At 36.8% G+C, this 23314-nt stretch overlaps 1 protein-coding gene across 1 annotated transcript in view; it reads right to left on the bottom strand.

Moving 5' to 3' along the window:
- FAM73A (family with sequence similarity 73, member A) overlaps positions 1-22877 on the bottom strand; it is a 36243-nt gene extending 13366 nt beyond the window's left edge. The window contains exons 1-6 of the mRNA XM_010139335.1: positions 22779-22877; positions 19861-20038; positions 19188-19324; positions 18827-18953; positions 18225-18361; positions 17343-17466 (exon numbers count right to left, since the gene is read on the bottom strand). Of these exons, the coding sequence (XP_010137637.1) occupies positions 17343-17466; positions 18225-18361; positions 18827-18953; positions 19188-19324; positions 19861-20038; positions 22779-22877 (802 nt within the window). The remainder of the gene's footprint in view (positions 1-17342; positions 17467-18224; positions 18362-18826; positions 18954-19187; positions 19325-19860; positions 20039-22778) is intronic.
- Between the last annotated feature and the right edge of the window lie 437 nt (positions 22878-23314).

Raw genomic sequence — 23314 nt, 5'->3', positions numbered from 1 at the left:
CTCCTATGACCTGCTAACCAAGTGACTACATTTTTCTGTCTTTAAAGAGGACTTACAAACATCAACAACAATGAACAGAGAGAAGAAACAAGAGTTTTCCCAGGGGCTTTGTCTTTTCTTTGACAGGCTTCTGAAGATTTCCCTATCTGAAGATACTCCTTTGCTATATTGATCTAAACTCTCTGTTAAGTTTTTCACTTAGCTGTGCTACGTAACAAATGCTCAGTGTTGTAGTAACGAAGAAATACTTTTCTAAATAAAAAGTCCATTAATAAAAAACAGGTTTCAGTTTCACTTGAATTTGTTTCATTTTCTACTTCTCATGCCTTTTTCACTTGCTGGTTCTTCAGGAGAACAAGCGAAGATCTTAGCCTTCACTATATCCTCTTTCTCCAAAAAGCTTTTCCATTGAAATAACACTTCCAGACGCATTTCCTATAGTACTAGATTCTTAAGGCCTTTAAAATAACTGCTTTTTGCTTAAATCATCTGCAATACAGTGTCTCTCAGTTTCCCCTTATTTTATTAGAAGATTTCAACTGTTGCACATATTACCAGCATACATGGTTTCATTTTCACCGTACGGAAACACTTTCACAGGATTAAATTCATAAGTCACTAAGTCAGACTTTGGCTTGATGTGCTCCATACGACATTCTCGGTAGAGCACAGGCATCTATTTTGGGTTACTTTACCTTCAGACATTATACGTGTTGCTAAAAGTCTGTTTTATTTCCAACGGTCAGAAGCAACCAGCTACCCAATGACATCCAGATCTGTTGCTAAGGTAACACTTCATAAAAAACACTATTACATAGCAAAGTGGCCCACTGCCAATACACTGGAGTGGTTTACTCATCAATTGAGATGCTATAAATCCACATAACTTAACTATTATTTCAGGGGTTGTTATGGTTTTATTAGTTATGGAGTTGGAATGACAGCTCAGAAATTGTACATACAATAAATATCTGTCTTTGAGACTATTCACTGAGGGAAAAAATTATTAAAAGTTTAGACAAAGATTTTACTAGAGTTAGGCAGATTCCTAATTGTAATCACAACTTCAATATTAATATGAGAACCTCTGCTTTTTTCATATCATTCTTAATAGTTTGTTCTTTCTTTTGACCTCTTAAAACCAAGAGGAAAAGTACAGCACCATCCAAGCTGGCAGAGAAACGGTACATACTGGCATCTGAAAGCCGGATTATGGTTTGCGAAGCATTTGCTTGAAGCCTGGTAAAAGCAGATGGGTAACATGAAGTTTCCTTGTTATATAAATAAGCTTGTAACTTGCGTTAATCCTCTTCTAATATTATATTAAACGCTTTTCTAATACCACTTTTTCACGTAAGCAGTTGCTGAACTGCAATAATACTGTTAAACATAGGGTAGTACAGGGATGCATAGACTAGTTGCAGATTTTTTCCACTGGCTAAGTTTCGTTTTGGCTAAGTTGCTTTCCATATTAAATGTGCAATTAAAACAAAAGTTTCTACATCTCAGTTAAAAAAGCCCTCTAGCACATGGTTCAAGTGCAATCCAAAGAAACTATTTGCCTGACTGTCCTAGTCTGTAGGCAACATGCGACACTTGCCTCGGGAGAAGTAAACAGCTATATTCACAAGCAGCAATGCAAATTACAAACCCCTAGCAGAGTAGAGTGAGGGCCCTACTTGCAAAGATCTTACTGATGGCTTTAAAGAAAATGTTAAGGTAAGGATCCAACTCTTACATACACGAAGTTCAGCTGTCAAGTGGTTTCACAATCCAAGAACATCACCACCATCCTCATAGGGAAGTCTCAACTACTCCATGGACTGAAGACTCGAAGCCTTTGGATATTGTCTGGTACTTACTGTGCTGTTGCTGTTACATTTGAGTTTATAGCTCAGTGACAACACCATATCCGCAAACTGATGCTGCAGTATTTAACACTGGCCTATGTGATTGATTACATATAGATGGGAATAATGATATCTTAACTAAAATTTATTCTGCATCTATGTAAAAAAATAATTGGTTTAAATGAAGGAACCGTAGAGTTTCCAGCCCAGAATATGACAGAATCAGGGGCTCTTCTGTAGAGTTTGCATCCAGCCTACTACAAATTACATGATGCTCTAGAGAGAAGATAATTTGGAATACTTCTATATTTAGTGAAGAAGTCTTAAGTCCAAGTTTTCTCACATGGGCCTAAAACGGTCACCAAGCCTCTCTGCTTTTAACATGTTAGCTGAATATGGAATATCTGTATTTTCATTCAAAGAAAATTCTCACTACTACAAAAGAGGCACAAAATCTGCATGTTATGATGAAAAAAGAATTTTAAATGGTTGATAATGCTGAGTGAAATAATACCTTTGGCAAGTGATATGTGCACACAAAGTGCAGCCCCCCCCCACAAGAAAACAAAACAGCCTTGTCAGCTATTTCTGACTTTCTAGCCACCACCGCCCTAGTACCCTAAAATACCCTTGGCCAAGCAGGTGCTTATCAATACCCAATGCTGTGCAGAGAGCACACCATTATGAAAAAGTTCGGGTGAAAATTAAATTACAGCTGGAGTACATACCATGCAAGTACCAGGAGAACATTCTTAGACACAAGAACACAAAAAAAAAAAAAAGAGACAGCAGCACAATGAGACTCCTGGAATGAACAGCTGCAAGAGGAACCCACCCACCAGTGCCTGCAACTGCTCATACACTCATCTCTAGTCCTTATGTAGTCTAATACCTTCAGGAAAGGAATACTAGTGAGTGTGTGATCTTCAAATACACTTTACTTATTTGAGAAGCCAAGGAGTTATTTAGGGTTCCTTTTTAATTGTAAAGAGGATGAAGTAGTTTCAGACTTGATGCTGACAACAGTAATTGCCATTAAGACCCATGGCCGCAGTGCCTTAAAATCCATACGTGCTTCTGAAGTTAGATTAAGGGTATTAAAAAAAAAAAAGGAGGATGAATTATTGCTAAAGCTTGTGAAATTAATCCTTTACAAGCTTTACAAGATCTTGCAGACAGCTATTTATCTGAAACTAAGCAAGCTAAAAATCCCTAAACCAGAACAAAGGTGCTTTCACATCTATTCACAGGGTATTCATCCAGAATATTTACATGTCTGTTCTCTGGTAGGTTTGTGTGGTAAGACATACCACAAAACTAACCCTCTAAACTCTCAGAGCAAAATCTGACCTTAGAGGAGGAACTGCACACAAATTAACTTCCTAGTATTCACAATTGGGAAGTATTCACCTTCACATAATGTTTTAAAATTCTGAAGAGCCTTTATATAAAGCCTTCCCTCCAACCGTGAATGAAATATGGCATGACTTTGCAAGTGAGTTTGACACTTACGTGCAGCAGTTAAAAAAGGAAAGCACTTACTCACTGGCAAAGAACTCACTGGTAGTTAAGGAATTTAGTTCTGAGTGACACCATTAAAGCCATGGTTTCCTATTCTCTCCAGCCCTCCCGCTTCACTGGAAGAGCAGCACAGTAATACATCACAAGCAGGAAAGTAAGATGAGAAAGGAGAGACCTCATAGACTCTGAAGAGGAGAAAACCTTGCAAAGGAATCCACTTATGATAAGTAAGGGTACCCCAGGAGCTGCAGGGTCCCAGTATTCTGCCAGGCTACAACACGGCCAGCCGCTGGGTTACGTGCTAGTCAGGCCCCTAGCATGTGTGGCTCCATGCCTAGACAAAGGAATTACAATAACCAAGCTCAGAGAGCACAGAAACAAAATTATTACATAACACAGTTTCAGGAGAACATGTCAGTCTTCTAGTTTGTCTAACCAGAAGCAGCACAGTGGTTTGTCACCACTTGCTGAAGCATCCAAAAGCAGCTTTATTTACGTTTATAAATAGTCATAACTCTAAGGGTGTTGATTGAATATTCATTACAAAATCATCACTCCTATCAAGTAGCTACTAATGGATTACGTGAAGTCTTACCAGATGCACCTACAAATCAGTGAATTTTACTTTATGTTGCATTTATACAAACAAAACAATCCCAGTGTTCAGAGGGCACCTTCTGATGACTGGGTTGTACAGCTACAGCTTAAATAAGACAAGCCAACAGTGGAGCGGGGTGTCCACATAGGCCATTCTGGATTTAACAGCTAAATTACGTGTTTACATACTCCAGTAACACAAGTATCTGGATTCAGATAAAGTGCCTACAGTGGGAGACATCTCACCTCACTTTGTATAAACAAAGCAGTTATTGACTCAAAATAAAAATATATTTAAGGTCAGTGTCTGTTAAAAATATCTAACCAAATCTTGTACTCTACCAGTACATCAGCATGTATCACGAGTTAATGGTTCTTTGCTGTGACCACTCTGATGCAAACTGAAGTGACAAATTCCTTTAAAAAAAACCAAAACAACACTCCTCCCACCTCCACCAAACCCACAAAAAGATGCTCTAGTGTTGCACGATCATCCAACCTGGCTGTCAGTATGTGCTCACACCTGCAGCAGGCCCCTGTGGTGAACACACAGCTTCTGCTCACCAGTATTTGACTAGGAACTCAGCAACCAAAGCGGACGTCTAACGGAAACAAACGACTAGTGAAAATGGAGTGTAGGACAGCACCAAGTAATTCGTATTTGCCACTTCATCTTCCTCCTAGTAGTCACAGACCTTTTTGAAGATACACTTTGACTGAGCTAATTGCTGATATTTCACATTACATCCTTGACAAATACCTTAGTTCTCATGCAGAGAATAATCTTCTTTTGTGCAAATAGAAAACCGAATCTTACTTCCACAGTAAAAGTTGACTTAACAGAGCTTTCATAATTATTTCCAAGTACAGCTGTATTATTCAAGGTCTACATAAAAGCCTTCCACTACAATACTCTCACCCAGGTATAAAAAGGCCCATTTTCCAAGACATTGGATGCTCACCTAATTAGCATTATGCAAAACACAGATGTTTTTCATTCACACCGTGTGTTATATTTATTAATTTCATGTTATTCTTCAGGCAAATGGAATTCAGCTGATTAAAAGCATAGATGACAGTAAGAGATTCTTCATGCTTAAATGTAAATAAGTAGAGAACGCAGGTTAAAATTGTGCAATCCATTAAGTTTACATACATAAGCAATAAAATCCACCTGAAAACTGAGATGTACTCAGTTTCGCCATCTAGAAAAAGATGCCAATTACTTAAAATAACCTCATAATCTTCAAGAGATTTTCCACATACTTTGGAAAGAAGTAACAGCAATTTCTGGGATGTTTATAATACTTTGGTTATTTTCAGACCTTGAGGATACTTTTTCCATAAAATTGTATTAGATGCTGAGCACCACATGTTTAACGATGTATAAAACTGAACAACACTGCTAATGCTCTTGTATTCTAGAACAGTAAAATCAAGCACCTTGATTGCACTCATCTACCAAAAGACAGCACAAGATACTTGTGCATAAGTATCTCCAAGTAAAAATCAAGTATAACTAAAAAAGAAATTTAAGTGTAATTTATTTCCTGCAATCCATAGGCACAGCTACACGAGACAACTCAAGAATATTAGGGAATATTACATAGCTTTGATATTCTAGAATGATGATAGACCAAATGATTCTTTCAACATTTAAATCTGCTAACCAACTCCTCTACAAATTTGGTAACTGAATTGGCGTATTTTCTGATATTTGTAATTTTTAAGCAAAGAAATGACCAAAAGGCTAGAAATATAATTTTGTTATAGAGGATGTAACCTGTGAAGGCTGACCCTGAATCACTGTGGCATCATAAAACCAAAATCACAAATCGAAAGACCTCACCATGAGAAACTCTGCAATTCAAATCTCAAGGAAGAGGCAGAGTAAACAAGTGTGGTGCTAGATTGCTGAAATCTGACTTTTAACAAAATCCAGCAGTATCTAATATGTATTTTATAACCTGGGCTAACACATCATACTGCTGACAGTTGAGAAATCGGCTTAGTAAACACAAAATGCATGTATGCCTATGTTCGCTTCTCTGGTTTACTGCTCTGCCTCTCTGCTTGACATAGATATGTGATCCTGAAACAGATTCGGGATGTATATCCCCTGTGTAAGCTGCATGTCAGTTAGGCTCCTCCCTGTCATACAGCTTTTTGCTTCTTTGAAAATGTAAACTTTGATTATTTGTAACCACACATTATAAGGTTCCATGTTTACAAACGGTTTTCTGCAACTTTTCTTTGCCCTGAAGCTAAAAATCAGTGGATCTTCCCTGATTTAAAGTTTAATCCTTATTCCATTTTTATGCCTAATAGTTTAGGTAACAGTTTCCGTACTCATATTTTGATTTAAGAAATAAGATTCAGCAATCAAGTTTGCTCAGCTGTCTGATCTGGACAGAGGCTATTTAGATGGATTTGTGACACAAAGTTGTCACTGTGCTCTTCATAGTGGTACTCCATTCTGCTGTAGTTCAGGAAGCATCCCATCTATTTTGTCCCCTGCAAAATCTAGTTTGAATTCCAGTGCTGCTTCTTTTAAAACATAAGCTGTCCACTGCAGATTTATAGCACAGCACTGTGAAGACTGCCAGATACTTTAGTCATCAGCTTAGAACGTCACTGACTTTTCTTAGTTCTTCATATCCTAAAGCCAAGCACAACCTACCGCTATTTTTGCACAGACACATACAAGTGACAATGGAATGGTCTCTTCAACCACAGTCAGTGTGATAGTATGTTAAATCATTGTGATGCAGAGCAGATTCAAAATACAATGTCATATTTAGAGAATAAGGAAGTACAAAGCTAACTCTGAGGCTTACCCATCTTGAATTTGCTCCTGTAACACACTTTCTATGCCAGAGGCCTCCATAAGCAGGTTAGGTAGAAAAGGCTTCTCTGCAGACTTCAGAGAGGAGTCTTAAAAGTAAGCGAATTTATCCCTTTGGCCTCAGTTCTACTACATCTATGTAAATCTACTGAAATCAGTGGGTACTTAAAACAAGATGTCTACAAGATGTTACTAGTAGCATCCCTTGCTTCTTTCCAAGGCAGCTCGCCATCACCTTCTTGGCTTTCCTGCTCTGCAGCTCTTCACAGAAAAGCCCACAGCAGCACACGCAGTGATGAAAAAGGACAAGAATAATGAGCAATTGTTCAGCTCCTGAAACTTGCTTTATAAAGTTTCCTAATTTCCTTTTTCTTCATATATAACAAAGAGTAAACAGTTTAGTACACTAGCATATAGATTGTTTTGCTGGACACAGTGCAAGGGCATGGGACCGTCCAACATAATCTCTTCAAAGTAAGATTTTAAACACAAGATTGCTGTAAAGGTTTTTCTTTAGCCAGTGTATCATGCTTCAGGGATGTCGACATTTCAGAGCAAGTGAGACAGAGAGACAAAAGGAACCTGCATATTAATTTGTTCTTCCATTAAAAGAAAAATATACTGTCTAGCAGTTGGTAATTCCGCTTACAGTATCAGAAAAGGAAGACTGATACCTTTCTATCCCTGGAATTAATAGAAAGATAGAACAAACTATACAACTGGTGACCCTCAGTAAAATAAACATTAAAAGATGCAAATAGACGTATTTGATTTGGCCCATGTACTCAGAATGGAGACTCTAGCATATCTGACACAGGCAAACTGTGCAGGGAGAACATAATAATCCTAGTCTTCACTTGACTTTCAGGGCAGAACTGTTTTACAGAATTCTGCAGACTCCAGTGAAACAGCTCAGGAATGTGACTGGCTTCTGCAAAGCCAGCTGCGCACAGCATAGTTTAAGAACCTAAATTAGCAAGACACATGCTTAACTTTAAACAGTAAGACTTAAAGAATATCTTAAGTGTCCTACTGATGGGGCCTGCTTGCATTCCACTTGCCCCAAGAGATGGAAAGAATGAGATAAGAATCCTTTACAAGTTGTACTGAATGAAGAGTTCTTCCTCTGGGCCTTTAGTTTACTAAATAACACCAATTACCAAATTATAACAAAAAACCAATTTAATAACACTCTAAAGGTTGCTAAATGCATTCGTAACAAGATACTACTATTTGAATTATGTAAGTAATGATGAGTGCAAACTGGCCCTAGAAGATAGTTGGACACTGATTAGCAGCTACTCAAACAGTTGTAGTTAACGTTGCTACCCAGTCAATGTATTAGTTATCTGTGGTAAATTAGAGTAAAATAAAGCAAAGCTTGAATACTAAAGAATGTAGATAATTTAAGCTATCTGGAAATATGTACATGTTTACCTTTAAATACTTGCAGCATATCTGCATGTAGGACAAGGGCAGCTTTAAATAGCAGTAGAGAGAAGAAAGCCTGGTGTGATTGACACGTGCTCTTGAATCAGCTACACTACAGCACTTTGCTACAAACAGTATTATTCCGTAAGGTGGGACATAGTGCACAGACCAGATATCCCACAAAGAAGTAGAGAACTGACAGTAACTTGCATTAAAAAAAAAGTCATCAAAAGGGAGATGAAACGTCTCAAACAGTTATTTTTTCTAAGTTTTAGTAATGAACTGCATAAATACACATGCATGAGAGAAAAATGACATATACATTATAAATTTTACTCTCCTGTTATTGTTCGCAGGCCCTTTTGCTATAACTTTCCATAAAAACAGATTTACTCCCACATACAGGTTCAAGTTTGAAACATCTGAAGCAGAAACAAAAGTTTAAGAAAATTGTAAAATATTAGGAATGAAAAGCTTACACAAGCCACTTGAGCCTACCAGCTATAGGGTAAACAATTAAAAACACGCCACAAACTATATGCCTGGTAAATAAATGAGTACTGCTGTCGTGATGGGGTATGGCTAGCGCTGAATAACAAGCCCAGTAAACAGCAATCACTGGAGACTGTGCTATTTAGATATGCTACAGCCATTTATGCCAGGCTGATGGGTCAGAGCCTTTGATTTAGAAAGTAGCAAGACTTAAACTCAGCAGACACACTGGTTAAGAGAAGTTGTTAGTATTTGCATGTGTACACACAGATACGTTTTCATTTTAAGCTCTTGAAAATAAACTGCAGACAGAAGTTTATCTCTCTTAGTCCTCACTGAGCTACTGAATTAATAAAGGAACCACAGTGCAGAGAGCTACATTTGCGGATTCTATATGATTCTGTTAATACTCCATTCTGATATTGTGCTCCAAAGCAATCAGAAAAGCTCAAATGTTGTTTCTGCACTTTCAAGATTAAGCTACCAAGCTAAGAGATTACCTTGGAAGTCTTTTGAAACTCTCAGCTATCACTGTCTGTATCTCCCCCACCCCATTCTGGCTCTCTAATTTGTCCAAGAATGTTTCAGACAAGCATCTCTTAAAAATAGACTGTAACACAAGAATAAATTGTTTTAAAACAGGAATTAGCCCTATGGGCCAAAACATGTTCTTGATCAGCAGTTTATATAACCTCACACTGTGACACTCTAGCCAGAAAAATAAACACTTACCCACCCTCACTACTTGCCATCTGTCTGGTATGATTTTTCCTGCCTCTGGAACATTTATACTCACAATATATATAAACACATAAAAGTTAAGTGTATATACATCCTTTTTAGTAAGAAAAAGAATTTATAAACTCTAACTTGTTAAGAGTATACCACAAGAACACGTGAGAAGAGAGGGAAAAAAAGAAGGCAATTTCCTGCCCTTGGAAGGCTCTTTGCACTTACACCGCTTTTCAAATATATTCAAAACGAAATCAAGCCCTCACGTATGGGGAAAATGACCACTTTCCTTTACAAAAAGAAGGTAAATTTGTATGGGGTTTTTTTAAGTTTCAAAAAAAAAAAAAAGAGAAGCTATTTATTAAAATGGAGAAAGAAACACTAAAAAATTATGCCTTTAGTGTTAGTCATGTGTGTTCACTATTGTGGGGTAAGCGATAAACACACAGATAACAGACCACATGTTAACTAGTCCTACCTGAGTAGTATTGTGGGGCACTAACTACATAAACTGCTGTACAAATATTCCTTACTCATGTAAGGAACTGGAACAACTTCATCATATTTCCCCAATTTAATCAGGGATTTAAAAATGATGGGCAAAGAAGAAAGTAAAAAAAGAGGGAGAAAGCAATTAGAGTTTGCCCAGGTAATTATGTGGAACCAGGAAAAACTCATGCTAAGAGATCTGCAGAAAGAGACAATTGCAGCTGCTCACATATCGTAAGGAACAAGCAGTAACAGCTGAGAAGCAGCAGACGGATTTTGCATTAGACCTGAGCAGGGAAGCACAGGAACAGCAAACTGAACAAAGTTTGGGAATTACATCAGGTAGGTGGATTGTGGCTCAATTATAAGCAGTCTTTAGAGCTAATATGAGGAATAGCTTGTATTTCATTTGAAGATAAGCTCCTGAGGAAGAGCGACAGCTTAAGGGAAAGGAATCATCTGGTCAGAAAAATGAGCAAAGGTGATTTTCATAAACAACAGTTAAGTCCATGTGAGAGAAGAAGTTTTAAATGGACAAAGCAAGACACAAGAATGTGGCAATAATCAAGAAGCGAGAGAGACCAGGGCTTAAACAGGAGTTTTGGTGTGGACAGAAAGAAGACAGGTTTCAGGGTTGCCATTTAAGGGAAAGCAACAAGGTGTATAAATAGCCTTCATGGCTGGATCTAAGAGAAAGCTATTGGGCAAATAATAACAAGGGTCTTCAAAAAATCAGAAACAGACTTTATTTCTGATCTTTTTGGACGTGTTTTCAGAAATTTCTATCCACATCACCCCTCAAGTTAACATACAATAAGTGATCTTGAGTTCTCCAGTGCTGGTTCAGTGTACAGTAAAACACATTACCTTGAGCCAGCCACTGCTGAAAAAATTCAGCTAATCCATTTTACTAAGCAATTAAATGGCATTTAAGCTTCAGCTTTTAAGAATACACATGATCATAGACTCCATTATTAAATACCAACATAAACATTATCAAATACTGATCTTTTTCAGTACCAGTAATTTCTCTGCAGGTCCATGCAAAGCTATTTTGTGTTTTTAGTATAGTATTGCCAAAATTAAGAGTGTCACTGAGAAAGCCAAGCATTAGAATCTTTTCATAGACATAACATTTACAGAAATATTTTTGTTTAGAGTTTCAAGTCGAACTTTTAACTAACAATCTTACGCTACTATTTGACATTGTGCTTAGGTGCTTTCCAGTAAAGAATTTTGCTGAAGGTAATTTAGAAAGAAAGTGTTATTAATCTTGGACAAATATCTCTTTAAAGGAAAGTCTTAAATATTATTGACAGTAAAAGACGTATTTTATAATGCAAACATCTGCCCTTTGAGTATCTATAGCAAGTTCAAAATAAGGAGTTGAAGCAATAAATTCCCATATGAGAGACCTCACAGTAAGCTGCAGTAAGCTTAAGCAGTTAGCAAACTTGCACAAAGTGCAATAGCTAAATTATGTGCAAAATATGCATTATTTTTCTAAAAATAGGACTGGAATAACTTTTCTAGTCTTTTCCTCAGACTCAGCAATACTGTTTTCTTGCCTTTACAGGAGCACATCTTGGGATTAATATATTTCCACGCTTGACAAAACTATTGGTTTTGTTTGTTGTAATTTCAATTCTGGTTCAACCATTAGAAAAATGTGTTGTCCTTCTCCAAGAAATGAAGAAATTATTTAATGCAAATTTATGTTCAAGGAACACAGAGCAAATAAAAATTTTCAAGCTATCATAAAAAGTTACGCTACTTTGAATTTATTTTATAGTATGCACTACTTCAGCACACTTAAGTGAATTATTTTAAATTGCTCACCTTCTTATTGGAGCCTGAGAATTACAAACAGAAACATTTCTTGTGCATAACCAAATAAAAAGTAATACTCTCAAACTATATTTTCTTCCATCAACATTTCAAAGGCAGGAAGGAAAATACAGACCCTAGATATTACTCCATGGACAGTAAAACATTACAGAAGTCTAAGTTAATAAAATATAAAAAAAAAAAGCTTGACGGCTTCATTGATTATGCAAAGATTTTTTTTTTGTCTGTTTTAAGCACAGCTGGAAAGAAGATTTCTAATATGTAAATGCATTCTCCGAAGAGTTTTGTCACTAGGTTAAAGGCTGTGCTTATTCTCTCCAAAATGCCAGGCATATCTTTGAGTGTGAGAAGAAAATAAAAAGAAACAGACAAACTCTCCAACAAAACCATCCAGCAACACAGACCTTTGTGAGAGACCTTTTACTGCAGTAGCTCAAACAATTCATTTGTTTTAAATTGTACAATTAATATAAACCATAAAGTAAATATTTTAAAAATAGAAGTGCAATCCATGCATAGATTTTATTACCAAAAAGTTTAAGGGCCAGTGTATGCAAGTCACCATTAGTTTTGAGTGCCAGCATTCCTTTTTACAATAGAAATCAAAATAATAATATGAAGTACTGGGAATTCGGTACTGACAAGGAGCCCTACAATTTGAGAATTTTCCCCTCTGACCTGCAATACTGCTCATAAGTAAAGCTATTGTTTCTCTAACTCTTTGCGTTCCTCCCAAGTTAACTTGACTAACATTTCAGTCTGCTAGAAAAGATCTAAAAGGAAAAGGGGAAAAAAAAAAAAAGGTACGTTTCTTCAAGGACAGACCACAGAAAGTATTGAAAACTTTTAACCCTCTACCCCCTCACATTCTCCACTCAGAAACGACATGATGAATATTTTGTTTCACAATTTTCTGCCAATTGACTCCCCTCCTCGCTTCCCGTGTTGTTTCACACTTCTAAGAGGATCAGGATAAAAACAACAGCAGTTTAGCCCTACGTATTTATTTTAATTTCATGTCCAGAAATATTTCTGCTATAGAAGTCTTATTTTAGCCTGCTGGTTTACATGATAATTCTAAAAGTCCAGCAACAACAACAAACACAACTGTGTTCTGTCATTTCTTCTACATAAAACACAAATCTTTTCCAGGGCTGTATTCACTGTTTACAACTCAACAATAGCTTGCAGAGTTGCAACTTTTTAATTTACGTATGACTAGGGGGGAAAAAAAAGGCATTTGGAGGTGTTATCAAACAAAAGGCAATTAGACTACGGCAGTGACCACTTCCAAGCGATTGCCTGCTCTGACAAGTCACCTTTTATCTGTCTGGGCAGATAGAAGAGAAGCACTTCAGGCCACATCACCAAAGACAGTGGTTGCAGTAACAAGCCATTGTATTCCAGCAAGGACCCAGGTAACTCATTCCTCACTCTCTCCTGTAGCACGTTACCCCAGTCTCTTCCAGAAGGCGGTTTCTGAAAGCTGGCTGGCAAACAGTTTAGCATGCCAACCTATTCAACTAGTAAGCGGGATCACAAAATGAAAAACAAGTTTGTGGTATGACTGATCAACGGCAGCACTAGGATCTTAATTTGATTAGGTAGAGAGAAATGATGACTTGGGAGGAATAACATTTAAAGGTTTTGGGAGGGTGCAACATCTGTGACTAGTAGACATTGTAGGGGAGAGAGTGGTTTCAGGAGCCCCACAATATTGACAGAATATTTTACAGAGAAAGTTGAAAACCAGAAATTGATGGAAATTTCCTCCTATGTGTTTCCTTCCTGACCAAATCTGGAGCTCATTATAACCCAGAGTTTCTGAATAAATAGTGCTAGTCAGACATTTACGTAGCAAGTTTTTTGATGACACTTGACAAAATTTGTTCAACTGTCAGAACCCTGTCTCCAGCTGTGGCTAATCTCAAGCGCTTCACAGAGAAAAAGAAAGAAAAATCCACAAACTATACATAATTATCATGTGTATCAGAGCAAAAACAATGCAAAACATATTCTGATTATCATTGTGGGTCAACAGTTGAAACCCTGAAGTGGAAGAGCTGGTTATAAGCATTCTGACAAGCTGCAAGTGTTATGAACCTATTACAGACAACAAAGACTTTTTCTTGTTCACTCCAAGGCCCACAAAAGAAATAAAAATAGAAGTAATAAGGGGAAATACTTAAATGCCAGAAAGATCACAATAACCATTTACCCCAAAGTCTATCTCTTCCTCCCAAAGAGAAATAAAAACATCCCTCAAAATAGCATTAAAAAAAACCCCCAATACCATGCTTTGTCTCAAACACTGAAATACCCTCAACACGTTTCAGAGGCAACTTAGTTCAGAACTGAACTTGTTTCACTTGAACAAACAGAAATGTGATCTAGTTATGACTATGACAGCAGCACCACATACCTTTTCCATGTGTAGATAGCTATTCAGAACAAGTCAGTCACCTCTCCGTATTTTCTTCAGTAAGGAGCTGGGCATACATAACCTAAACCACAGATCAGTCTGTTTTTCCAAAACATGGATCATTTTTATGGCTGGTTTTGAGCTGTCTAGTATTTCTGTATCTTCAGAAATACAAAAACCTGAACTGGGCACAGTATTCTAAAACTATACAAACCTAAGATTGTATCTCTGCCTCTGTGCTGATGCTGTCCTCTTCACGTAGCCAAAGATTAGCAGTGGTCTTTTTTCTACACCACTGTGCTGACAACTTACACTGACTGTGATGTGTAATTTTCCTAATGCATTCCAAGAATGTTGATTATTTTTCTTCTAAAATCTCTCATTTATATGTACAATCTGTACCGGCCTGGATTCAAATGTAATTTGTTAGACTGTAACTATTTACACAGATAATTCAGCTTCGTATTACTAACCTCTCCTTTTCACTAATTCAGTGATCTAATGCCATAAATTATAATTTATCAACTTCCAGCTCTACAAATGATTTTATCATCAACTACACAGTTGATAAAATTACAGCTTTTGACCAAACATCTTTCCTAAAAAGCAAACCTTTCCCTTAACAGTGGGCAGAGGTATAAACAAACGGTCATGTCAGTGACCTAATTATTATCCTCTAAAGCATGCTATATCAATCCACCGAACTGCAGATCTCTCAAAAACATACAGTCCAAGAAAAACCATCTACCATGAAACCGTATCAATCGACAATAATTACACCTTTTATCATGTTGTCTGTGATAATACCACTGCAAATTAGCAACTCTAGTATTTCACAGGCATGACACTTAACTTGGGTGTTGGAGTTTTGAGGTGTTTTTACGATTTGGAACTAAACTCGTTATTTTCCAATCATTTGGAGCATTTTCCACTCTCCAGGATCAGTGGATAGTAAATGATGGATTAGGGTGCTTTCCTTACCTAGCTGATTTTAAGAAGCTTTGAGTACAACTCATTCAGGACTACTGTTTCTGATTTAGCAGATGCTGCCTCTTTGCCACAAATGACGTACACTCCTACAGAGCAGAGGCACCTTCATTTCTGTTTCTGTTCAGAACTGTGATTTGTATTTTGCAGGAGAATAGTATTCTCATCTTTACTAAAGAATGGTGTACTATCTTTATTTCTTTTGGCCACTAGGATTTCAAAGTTTTCTTCAACTTGCTTATCCGTGTGACTCTTCAACCCTTCCATTCCTGTTGTTGTTAATAGATGTGCATGTGAGTGAACACACACAAAAAGAAAAGTGATCTATGTTTACACTAGCTACTTCTTAAAACAGTAATAGGAAGCTTTGAATAGAAGTGTACACGTTAACATGTACATTTGGGGATAGTAAAGGGAACTCTGATACAGCTTTCATTTTCTTTCACTAGATTATCAAATAAAAAATAATAAAAGAAAGGGGAGGGGTGCAAATAAACCCTTAAGAGAGCCCTTACGATTGTCCCAAACATACTTTTCTGTCTCTGTCAGGGAAGTTACCAAAAACTTGTCAATCTCAAAAACATCCTATTTCCAATATTCATACGCTATGCTCATATATGCTAGTGCTATATCCCATAGGAAAGTAAATTGAGAAATTTTGAGTGATGAAGTGTTTTTATACCAAACATTGATTACAAACATCCTCTGCGTTAAATCTTCCAAGCACTACCAAGATATTCTGAAAAAGTGAAGCATCCTTTAACATATATATAATTTGCTGTCCATGCCACAAATTCAAGACAATAATGATAAAGTTCCAAATTCTGAACAGTGAAAACACCACTCACTAAACCACTTCATTCCTTGTTTTCCTCACTTATCTGGACCAGCACAAATAAAATTCCTAATAAAGTAACAGACATCTACTCAAGAGATCACAAATGATTTCTATAAAGAACACCTGAAAGGAATTAAATTCTCAGAGAATCTTGGCAAACATGAATCTAGTACTAACATCTAAAAAAAAAAAAAAATATTTATTCAAAATACTTCCAGGGTAACCAAGAAAAACAATGACTAAACATACTGAATACAAGACTGAGTCCTTTGAATACCATTTTATTACGTGTGCCTGAAGACAGAAATTACAAATAAACTCCTAATTTAATAATGGCTATACAAAGCAACTTTATTTAGGGCTTATGGTTTCAGACACCAAAATAAAACATTTGAACACTTCCCTGCTTCAAGAATTACATTAGCAGGTGTATGTAGATATGTCAGAAAGCCAGCTCTGACCTGAACTTAATTCCCACCTTACTCAGAGCTGTATTTAGTAGCCGCAGGGTAACACAGAGGACTAACAGATGAGAGTACTGCCACCTCGTGCCAGTCAAGCCTAACAAACAAGACTACTGACTAAAACTAATCCCAGAACATGCTCTGCCTTTGATAGTTATTCAAGATCAGATGCTTGATCTTGAATTATGAAAGGGCACAATAGTATCATTCTTTAAGAACATCTTACTCTGATTCTTCAAATAAAAATAATTAAACTATCTGTACTTAATCAACGTGTCTGACAGTGACTACTCATTGTATTTACCATATTATCATCCTGGTTTTAGTCACTCATAACCGTGACAACTTCCAATCAGCAGGGATAAGAGCTTATGTAATGGATATCTGTTTCAGGCTAGGTATTTCCGGTTTATTTTTGTTTTGTTTTGTCATAATTTTTTTACAAAAAAAGTATATGCGTACTCAGTTTGACCATTCAAAAGACTTATAAAACTTCTTTTGAAGTGCTCTAATACACCCATGCTATAAAAAGGGTCATATATTCTTACTGCATAAATATTAAATACCCAAGTCAACATAAACTTTAGTAAGTTGAGAAGTATTATTAAAGTACTCAAGTATACTGACAAGCCATGAAGAAAAAAATTTCCTCTCAGTCCATTCTTATCTACAATACAAGCACTACATCAAACATTATCACGTAAAGAACCTGATTTTTGTCCATTTGTTTACTGATAAGTATTATTCCACTCAGTGACTACTTCAGTGACTTCCCTCCCACAAGTTGTCATTACAAGCAATAAAAATATAAAGTAGGAGTACTCACCAATATCATTAGCTAGAGAAGCAGGATCAGAGGCCCCAAGTGTGGCTTCAAACTCTTCCTGAAGACGATAAGCTCTTTGAAGAAGGGATTCGAGCTTATGAATGAATTCAGCACTAATGATATCCTGCAAGAAGACAGACATTAGAAGATTTTCTGTATGTTTACAGTCTGCAAGAGTCCTTTGTAAAATTTAAGAGTATTAAGCCTTCAAAGTGCAAACCATGCCATTTTCGTTTCCTACAAACCACATAAGAATACTCTCAGATGAATACTTCAGCATCCAAAACATACACGCTTTTCTGAACATACACATATTTTACTTAGTATAATAAAGCAAAAATCTAAATTTTAAAATAGTTTAAAATAATCTCTGAGGTTTACTGCACTAGAAATAATTAAAGCCATATAGATGTATATTTATTTGAAAATATTTTTAGCATTTAGTTCCTAAGAACAAAGGAATACAAATACAGTTTGAGCACATTATTTGTGAGTATTCATAAATTGATCTTTCCCAGGACCTTTATCTTTGCTAAGCAGATGTCCTCTCACATAGTTATAAGAGAAAGGGATGACCCAAGGGATTTTGTGCAGAGAACTAGTATGCTTGGTAGCTTGATAATACCATCCAGAAGCAAACACTGACACAACAGCAATTGCCAAAAAATAAATAATGCTAATTCACTCACCCTGCTCTCCTCCAAATAACCAACCAATCAAAAGGAACAAAGCCAGATATCATTTAAATGTAATATGACTAAATTGGAAATTTGAGTTCATTCTTAGCTTTGGTATTTGAGTTAGAAGCTGAAAAGATTCAGGTAACAAAACGCAACAAATTGTGAGGGCAGCAGCAGTATCTAATACATTGAATATACTCACTTCTACACTTTCTTCCGCGATTGCGTCTCCCGCTCCCAGCTTAATGGAACCACAACTTGCTTCATCTTCAACCTGCCTGTTACGGAAAGTTAGAGCCTGCTCCCATCGACGCAATGCCTCTTCAAAAAGCTCCATGCCTAGGGGAGAGCAAGAATACCTCCATTCCATCATACACTGCTTCCATATGCATTAATATTTTACAGTCGCAGGAAACTGTAGTTAACAACATCATTATAGCAGAGACTCAAGTTTTTTAAAACATGGCAAGTCCCAGTATAAAAAAAAATTCTGCCTTTTTCATAAGATAAAGAAGTTCACCGTATGATTAGACCAACAATGTTCAATATATTTTTTCCTATTTACTTTCAAAAAGTTTTATTGATAACTACTACAAACATAGGAATAAAAAAAATAAAATTTGAAAAAATAACTCTAGATCAAGTAAGATTTCATTACTTTATGAGAATGTGCTTAGACACGTGTCAATAGGGCACTGTGAAAGAATGTCACAGTAACATTGTCCATGTGTGACTTCGCTATAAAAACAAGAGATCATTTACATTCATGGTTGGTAGATGTTGAATATTCTTATTATGACTTACCCATCAAATATAAATTTTCAGGTGTGGTCACTGGAATATTGACAAGCTTAATATCATCTTCATCTGCTTTGTCCCAGGAATTAGAATTGGCACAAGCACAACTGTGACAAGAGGTGGCACTCTGAACCTTAAAAAACAAACAAAAACCCAATACATTTTGAAATGTTATACAGTGTATCCTTAAAAGTACATTCCTGCCACAGTATGTTACCACCCAAGCCATCTTCCTAGAACCCGTTTTTACTGCATAGTAAGTATAATGGCCTTCTCAGCATCTCTAGCCTTCTGCACAGCTTGTTCAGAAAGTTGTTTCGACTCAATGAAACCAGATATTCAAGATTCTTCAAGCACTTTTACTTACTGAGGTCAGGCTTTGCACTGAACCAGAGTATTTGCTGAAGAGTCCTCCATTTGCATAGATACAAGGCTGAGAGCCTTTTTCTTTGGCAGAGCTCAGAGAAAGAGTCAAGTTTTGCCGACTGCTGGAACAACTAGAACCTAAGAGATACACTGATTTAAAGCTGCTGCAGAGCCAAAACATTGTATCTTTCATTAGCAACATCTATCAAGAATTGCAATTAGTCTTCTCAACAAAATCCAAGCAAAAAATTATTATTTTATTTACAGTTGTACAGGAGAAACTAGAAATCAGAACAGTAAATATCTGTAACAATAACCATGCATTTGGCCAGATTTATTTTCCCATTCTATAAAAAGTGAAATCTGTTTTTCTCAGTGTTGAGACATGTCCACAAGAATGGCAAACCCCATTGTTAACATATTAATAAAAAAAAAACGGTTTAATCCAAATTCATGATTAAAACTTCACCTTTGAGAAAAATATGAGCTTATTTATAAGACACTGTAATTTTGTTCTTAACTTGCACAATTTCTAATTAACAATTCAAATCTACTCAGCACTAAAGGAAAGTAGTTTGGTTTACTACTACACACTATTATGCACATCCATCCCCTCACACCCCTTTTCTTCCCCTCCAAGAAAATGAAGAACATTTGGGAGTTCCTTGATGTACCTTTATCTGATGCAGCTGCTTTGGTACACTCTAATACCAGATGACTTGGTTCCCATGGTGGCACTTTCTTGTTCTTCTTTCCACGTCTTCTTTTAAAGTGATGGGCCAGAAAAATAACAGATATTGCACTCACTGCTGTTACTGTGAAAAGCTTCTTTAACCCAGGGGAAAGCTTTATCTGAAAATAAGAGAGTGTGACTTAACTGGAAATATATGCTCCTTAACTCCCACCTTTCCTCCTACTCTCCTTTTGGTGTGTTCATTCAGCCTAGGCTAGAGCTTGTCTAAGGGAGCTGTTGCTCTCACGTGGCTTGAGAGACAACCAGCTCTCAGCAAGGACATAGACTAAAGGATTCTCAAAATGTGTGATGGCCAGTAGGTCAGAGAGTTTACAAAGGGACTGGTGCCACAAAGTGAAAGGCTGCACTGAGAGACATGTTGCAGCTCCAAGAACTTTACAGCATATTGCAAATCCACAAGTTATGGGGATCTAAGTACATGACTTTCAGACAAACTTATTTATTTATTTAATGCCAGAACAATACAGGACTTCAATTAATTTTCTAACAGCAAAAAACTACCAAGAAGAAGCTTGCCGTTCACAACTAGACTATTTCTTGCACTGTGAAAGAGTGGAGGATCCAAAAGCTAACATTTGCACAGTGTTTCAGTTTGGGAAGAATGTGTACGTGAACATATATCTCTAAATAAACCTTTTAAAAAATTGTTAAGTATTATTTTGGATATTGATCAGTCATAGGTTTATAGATGTTTAAATCAGCAAATAAGAACCACATACACAAGCAACTGGAATTAAAAGCCATTAACAAACTTTATAAAATTCAAAGTGGCAAGATATTCACAGAAGAAAAGAGCCATTTAACTGGAAACTAGTCCACATTCACAAAATCTTTAGGAAATCTATGCTGCTTGAGAAAGAGACTGCCAGGAGAAAACCAGATCTGCAGTCCTTGGGGCTATAGGGTGTTTCTGTAACACGTTTCCTCAGACGAGAGCGCTGAGGAGCACTGCGCCCTGGCAGTCCCTGGCTGCTGTGCCATCAGTTAATACTGCCAGTGCCATGTACTCTAAAGAGGCATTGAAAGCTTTACTCTGCACCAAGTTTGCAATCAACAAGTCAGACATCTCTGACTTGAGAACCCTGTCCTTACTGGTATTGCATCGCGACTGAGGCCGAAAACCTGGCACTGTACTCTGTGAGGAAAAGGAAATCCCCAAAACACTGCGCAAACACACACTTAGGAAAGACTCTTGTATTTCACAGAAATAGAGTTAATAACTAAATAGCTGAGATTAAAACCTTCAAGATCACAGAATTAAATGCTAAAGTTCCAAAGAACTAAGGGGATTTAAAAAAAATTTGTCTCTGCCTACAAACATGATCATAAATAAACTAACAATGAAATGAAAACCTCCAAGGAGAGGAAAGCTAATAGCTGTACATAAGAGTTGCATGTGGTATTTAGGAAGGGTATGAACATACTGCAATGTAAAAAAGAAACCAGCAATTGTGGAGAGATCATAAGTACAGAAAAAAAAGTTAAAATAATCAGATGCAGCTAAGACTGAGAATATCTCGTTCTGGTTTTATATGCAGTAAAACTTTGAAAAGCATTTATTTACAAATATGAAAAATGTCAGGTTTTGCTTACGAGCATCTAATTCAATAAAAATAAAATACAGTCATTTTAAAGACATGGAGTTTAAAAGCAGAACTTTTAAAAATAGATATTAGCGGGTCCTAATAAAATACTACTTGCATTCCTAACTATAAACAAGTTATTTTCTTTTAGTTTTCCTTGTCAACGATTCAGCATACACAGACCGGAAAAAAATCTACTGGACCACATTTTGTACAGCCAACTAGAAACCCTTTTTCTCCTGTGTATTATGGCATCAGAATACAGCTCACTCTTCAAGAAATTTGTTCTCTGAGGGATACGACTCAAGTCTTAGTATGTTCTCAAGTAATTTTGATTTGTTTCACTCTATCATTAATCACATATGTAGTTACAGGCAACGTCTCTCTTCTCTGAACCTCTATGACACAATTACAGCTCCTCCTTCCTGTTTCTGGCAGGAAGGTGCTCTAGGGACGAATCTTATGATTCCCTGCAGACAAGGAGTACCAGCTTCACAATAATGCCAGCCTTTGTCCACCTGAAAACTAAGATCATAACGTTCTCCTCACCCAGAGTTCAGTGACTGCGCTCCATGTTGGTAGTGAAAACTGGCCTATAATGTCAATGAAAGAAAAATAAATCACTCCACATCTGTAAAGGGAACTACCGTCATTAACAGAGCCTTAAGGTTTCCTTTGAAGAAGATTTTTCCATAAAGAAAACAATCAAGCGAACAAAACCAGCAAAAATAACTGAATGGGTTTAAAAACCCGCCTGCTTTTAAGGAATCACTGCCTTGTTTTAGTTATGCGCCACTTGTTTAATCAAACAGAATTGACTCAAAAGCTAGAACAAGGATTTTTGATTTACGTTAATGGTGTGGTACTGGCAATCTAGAAAGTATTTAAGGCCACACTCAATACTACTACTCAAAACTTAATGAGTTATGTTTATTTTTAAATATTTAAAGAATTCTACAAAAAAAGAGACAACTCGAGGATTTTGAGACTTGATTTGATGAGAATCAGTGTGCTATTGCAAAATGCAGATGTACAGACATTGCAGAGAGAGCAGTCTCTTTGGACAGATGTATGATGATGCATTAAGTGCTTATTAGAAGAAAAAGGCATAAAAAACTTGAGTTCAATGTTCTAAACAAACTAAAAATCAAGGTATTCTATACAAATCTAATTCACAGAAGAGCAAGTGCAACATTGCAACTAAACTTCGAAAAGACTATCAAAAGTGACAATATTCAGATAACGCATATATTACCTGGTGAAGAGAATAATACCAAGAAAGGGGAAGATGAAATACCCGTAAAGCTACCGTCTTTAGAGAAAATCGTGCCTCAGTAACAACGTCTTCTGACATGGCTCCTTCTCTCCCATAACCTCATTAAGCAGAACTATCTTGAAAACGGTCACAGATGGTCTCTGGAATACGCTGTCAAACGAAGGATACATACTAAATTACGCAACAGAAGCCCAGGACAGTTTTATTCTACAAGCTCGAATCACTTACATAACAGGTACATGACTTGTTTGATTGATGTTTATGAGTACAGAGAAGACTTGTGCTTAATGAGAAGACAGCGAATTTGCTGGCTCAGCTTAGGCCCCATTCCTTCCAGCTGCTCTGCAGTGACCTGTCAAGCCAGGGTCTACAGAGGGCTCAGCCTGCTTTTATTAGCTGGTGGTTCACTGGTTTGCTCTACGTCACGCATAGCAACAAAGCTGTTTCCAAGATCACTACTACTGGAAGAACCTATTTGACAGCTAAAAGCATTAAACGATTTGAGAGCAGCCAGA

Source organism: Buceros rhinoceros, unplaced genomic scaffold (genome assembly GCF_000710305.1).
Source record: "Buceros rhinoceros silvestris isolate BGI_N320 unplaced genomic scaffold, ASM71030v1 scaffold13627, whole genome shotgun sequence".
Lineage (NCBI taxonomy): Eukaryota > Metazoa > Chordata > Aves > Bucerotiformes > Bucerotidae > Buceros > Buceros rhinoceros.
The sequence above is the reverse complement of the archived record's forward strand: the minus strand, read 5'-3'. Positions and strand labels throughout refer to the sequence as shown.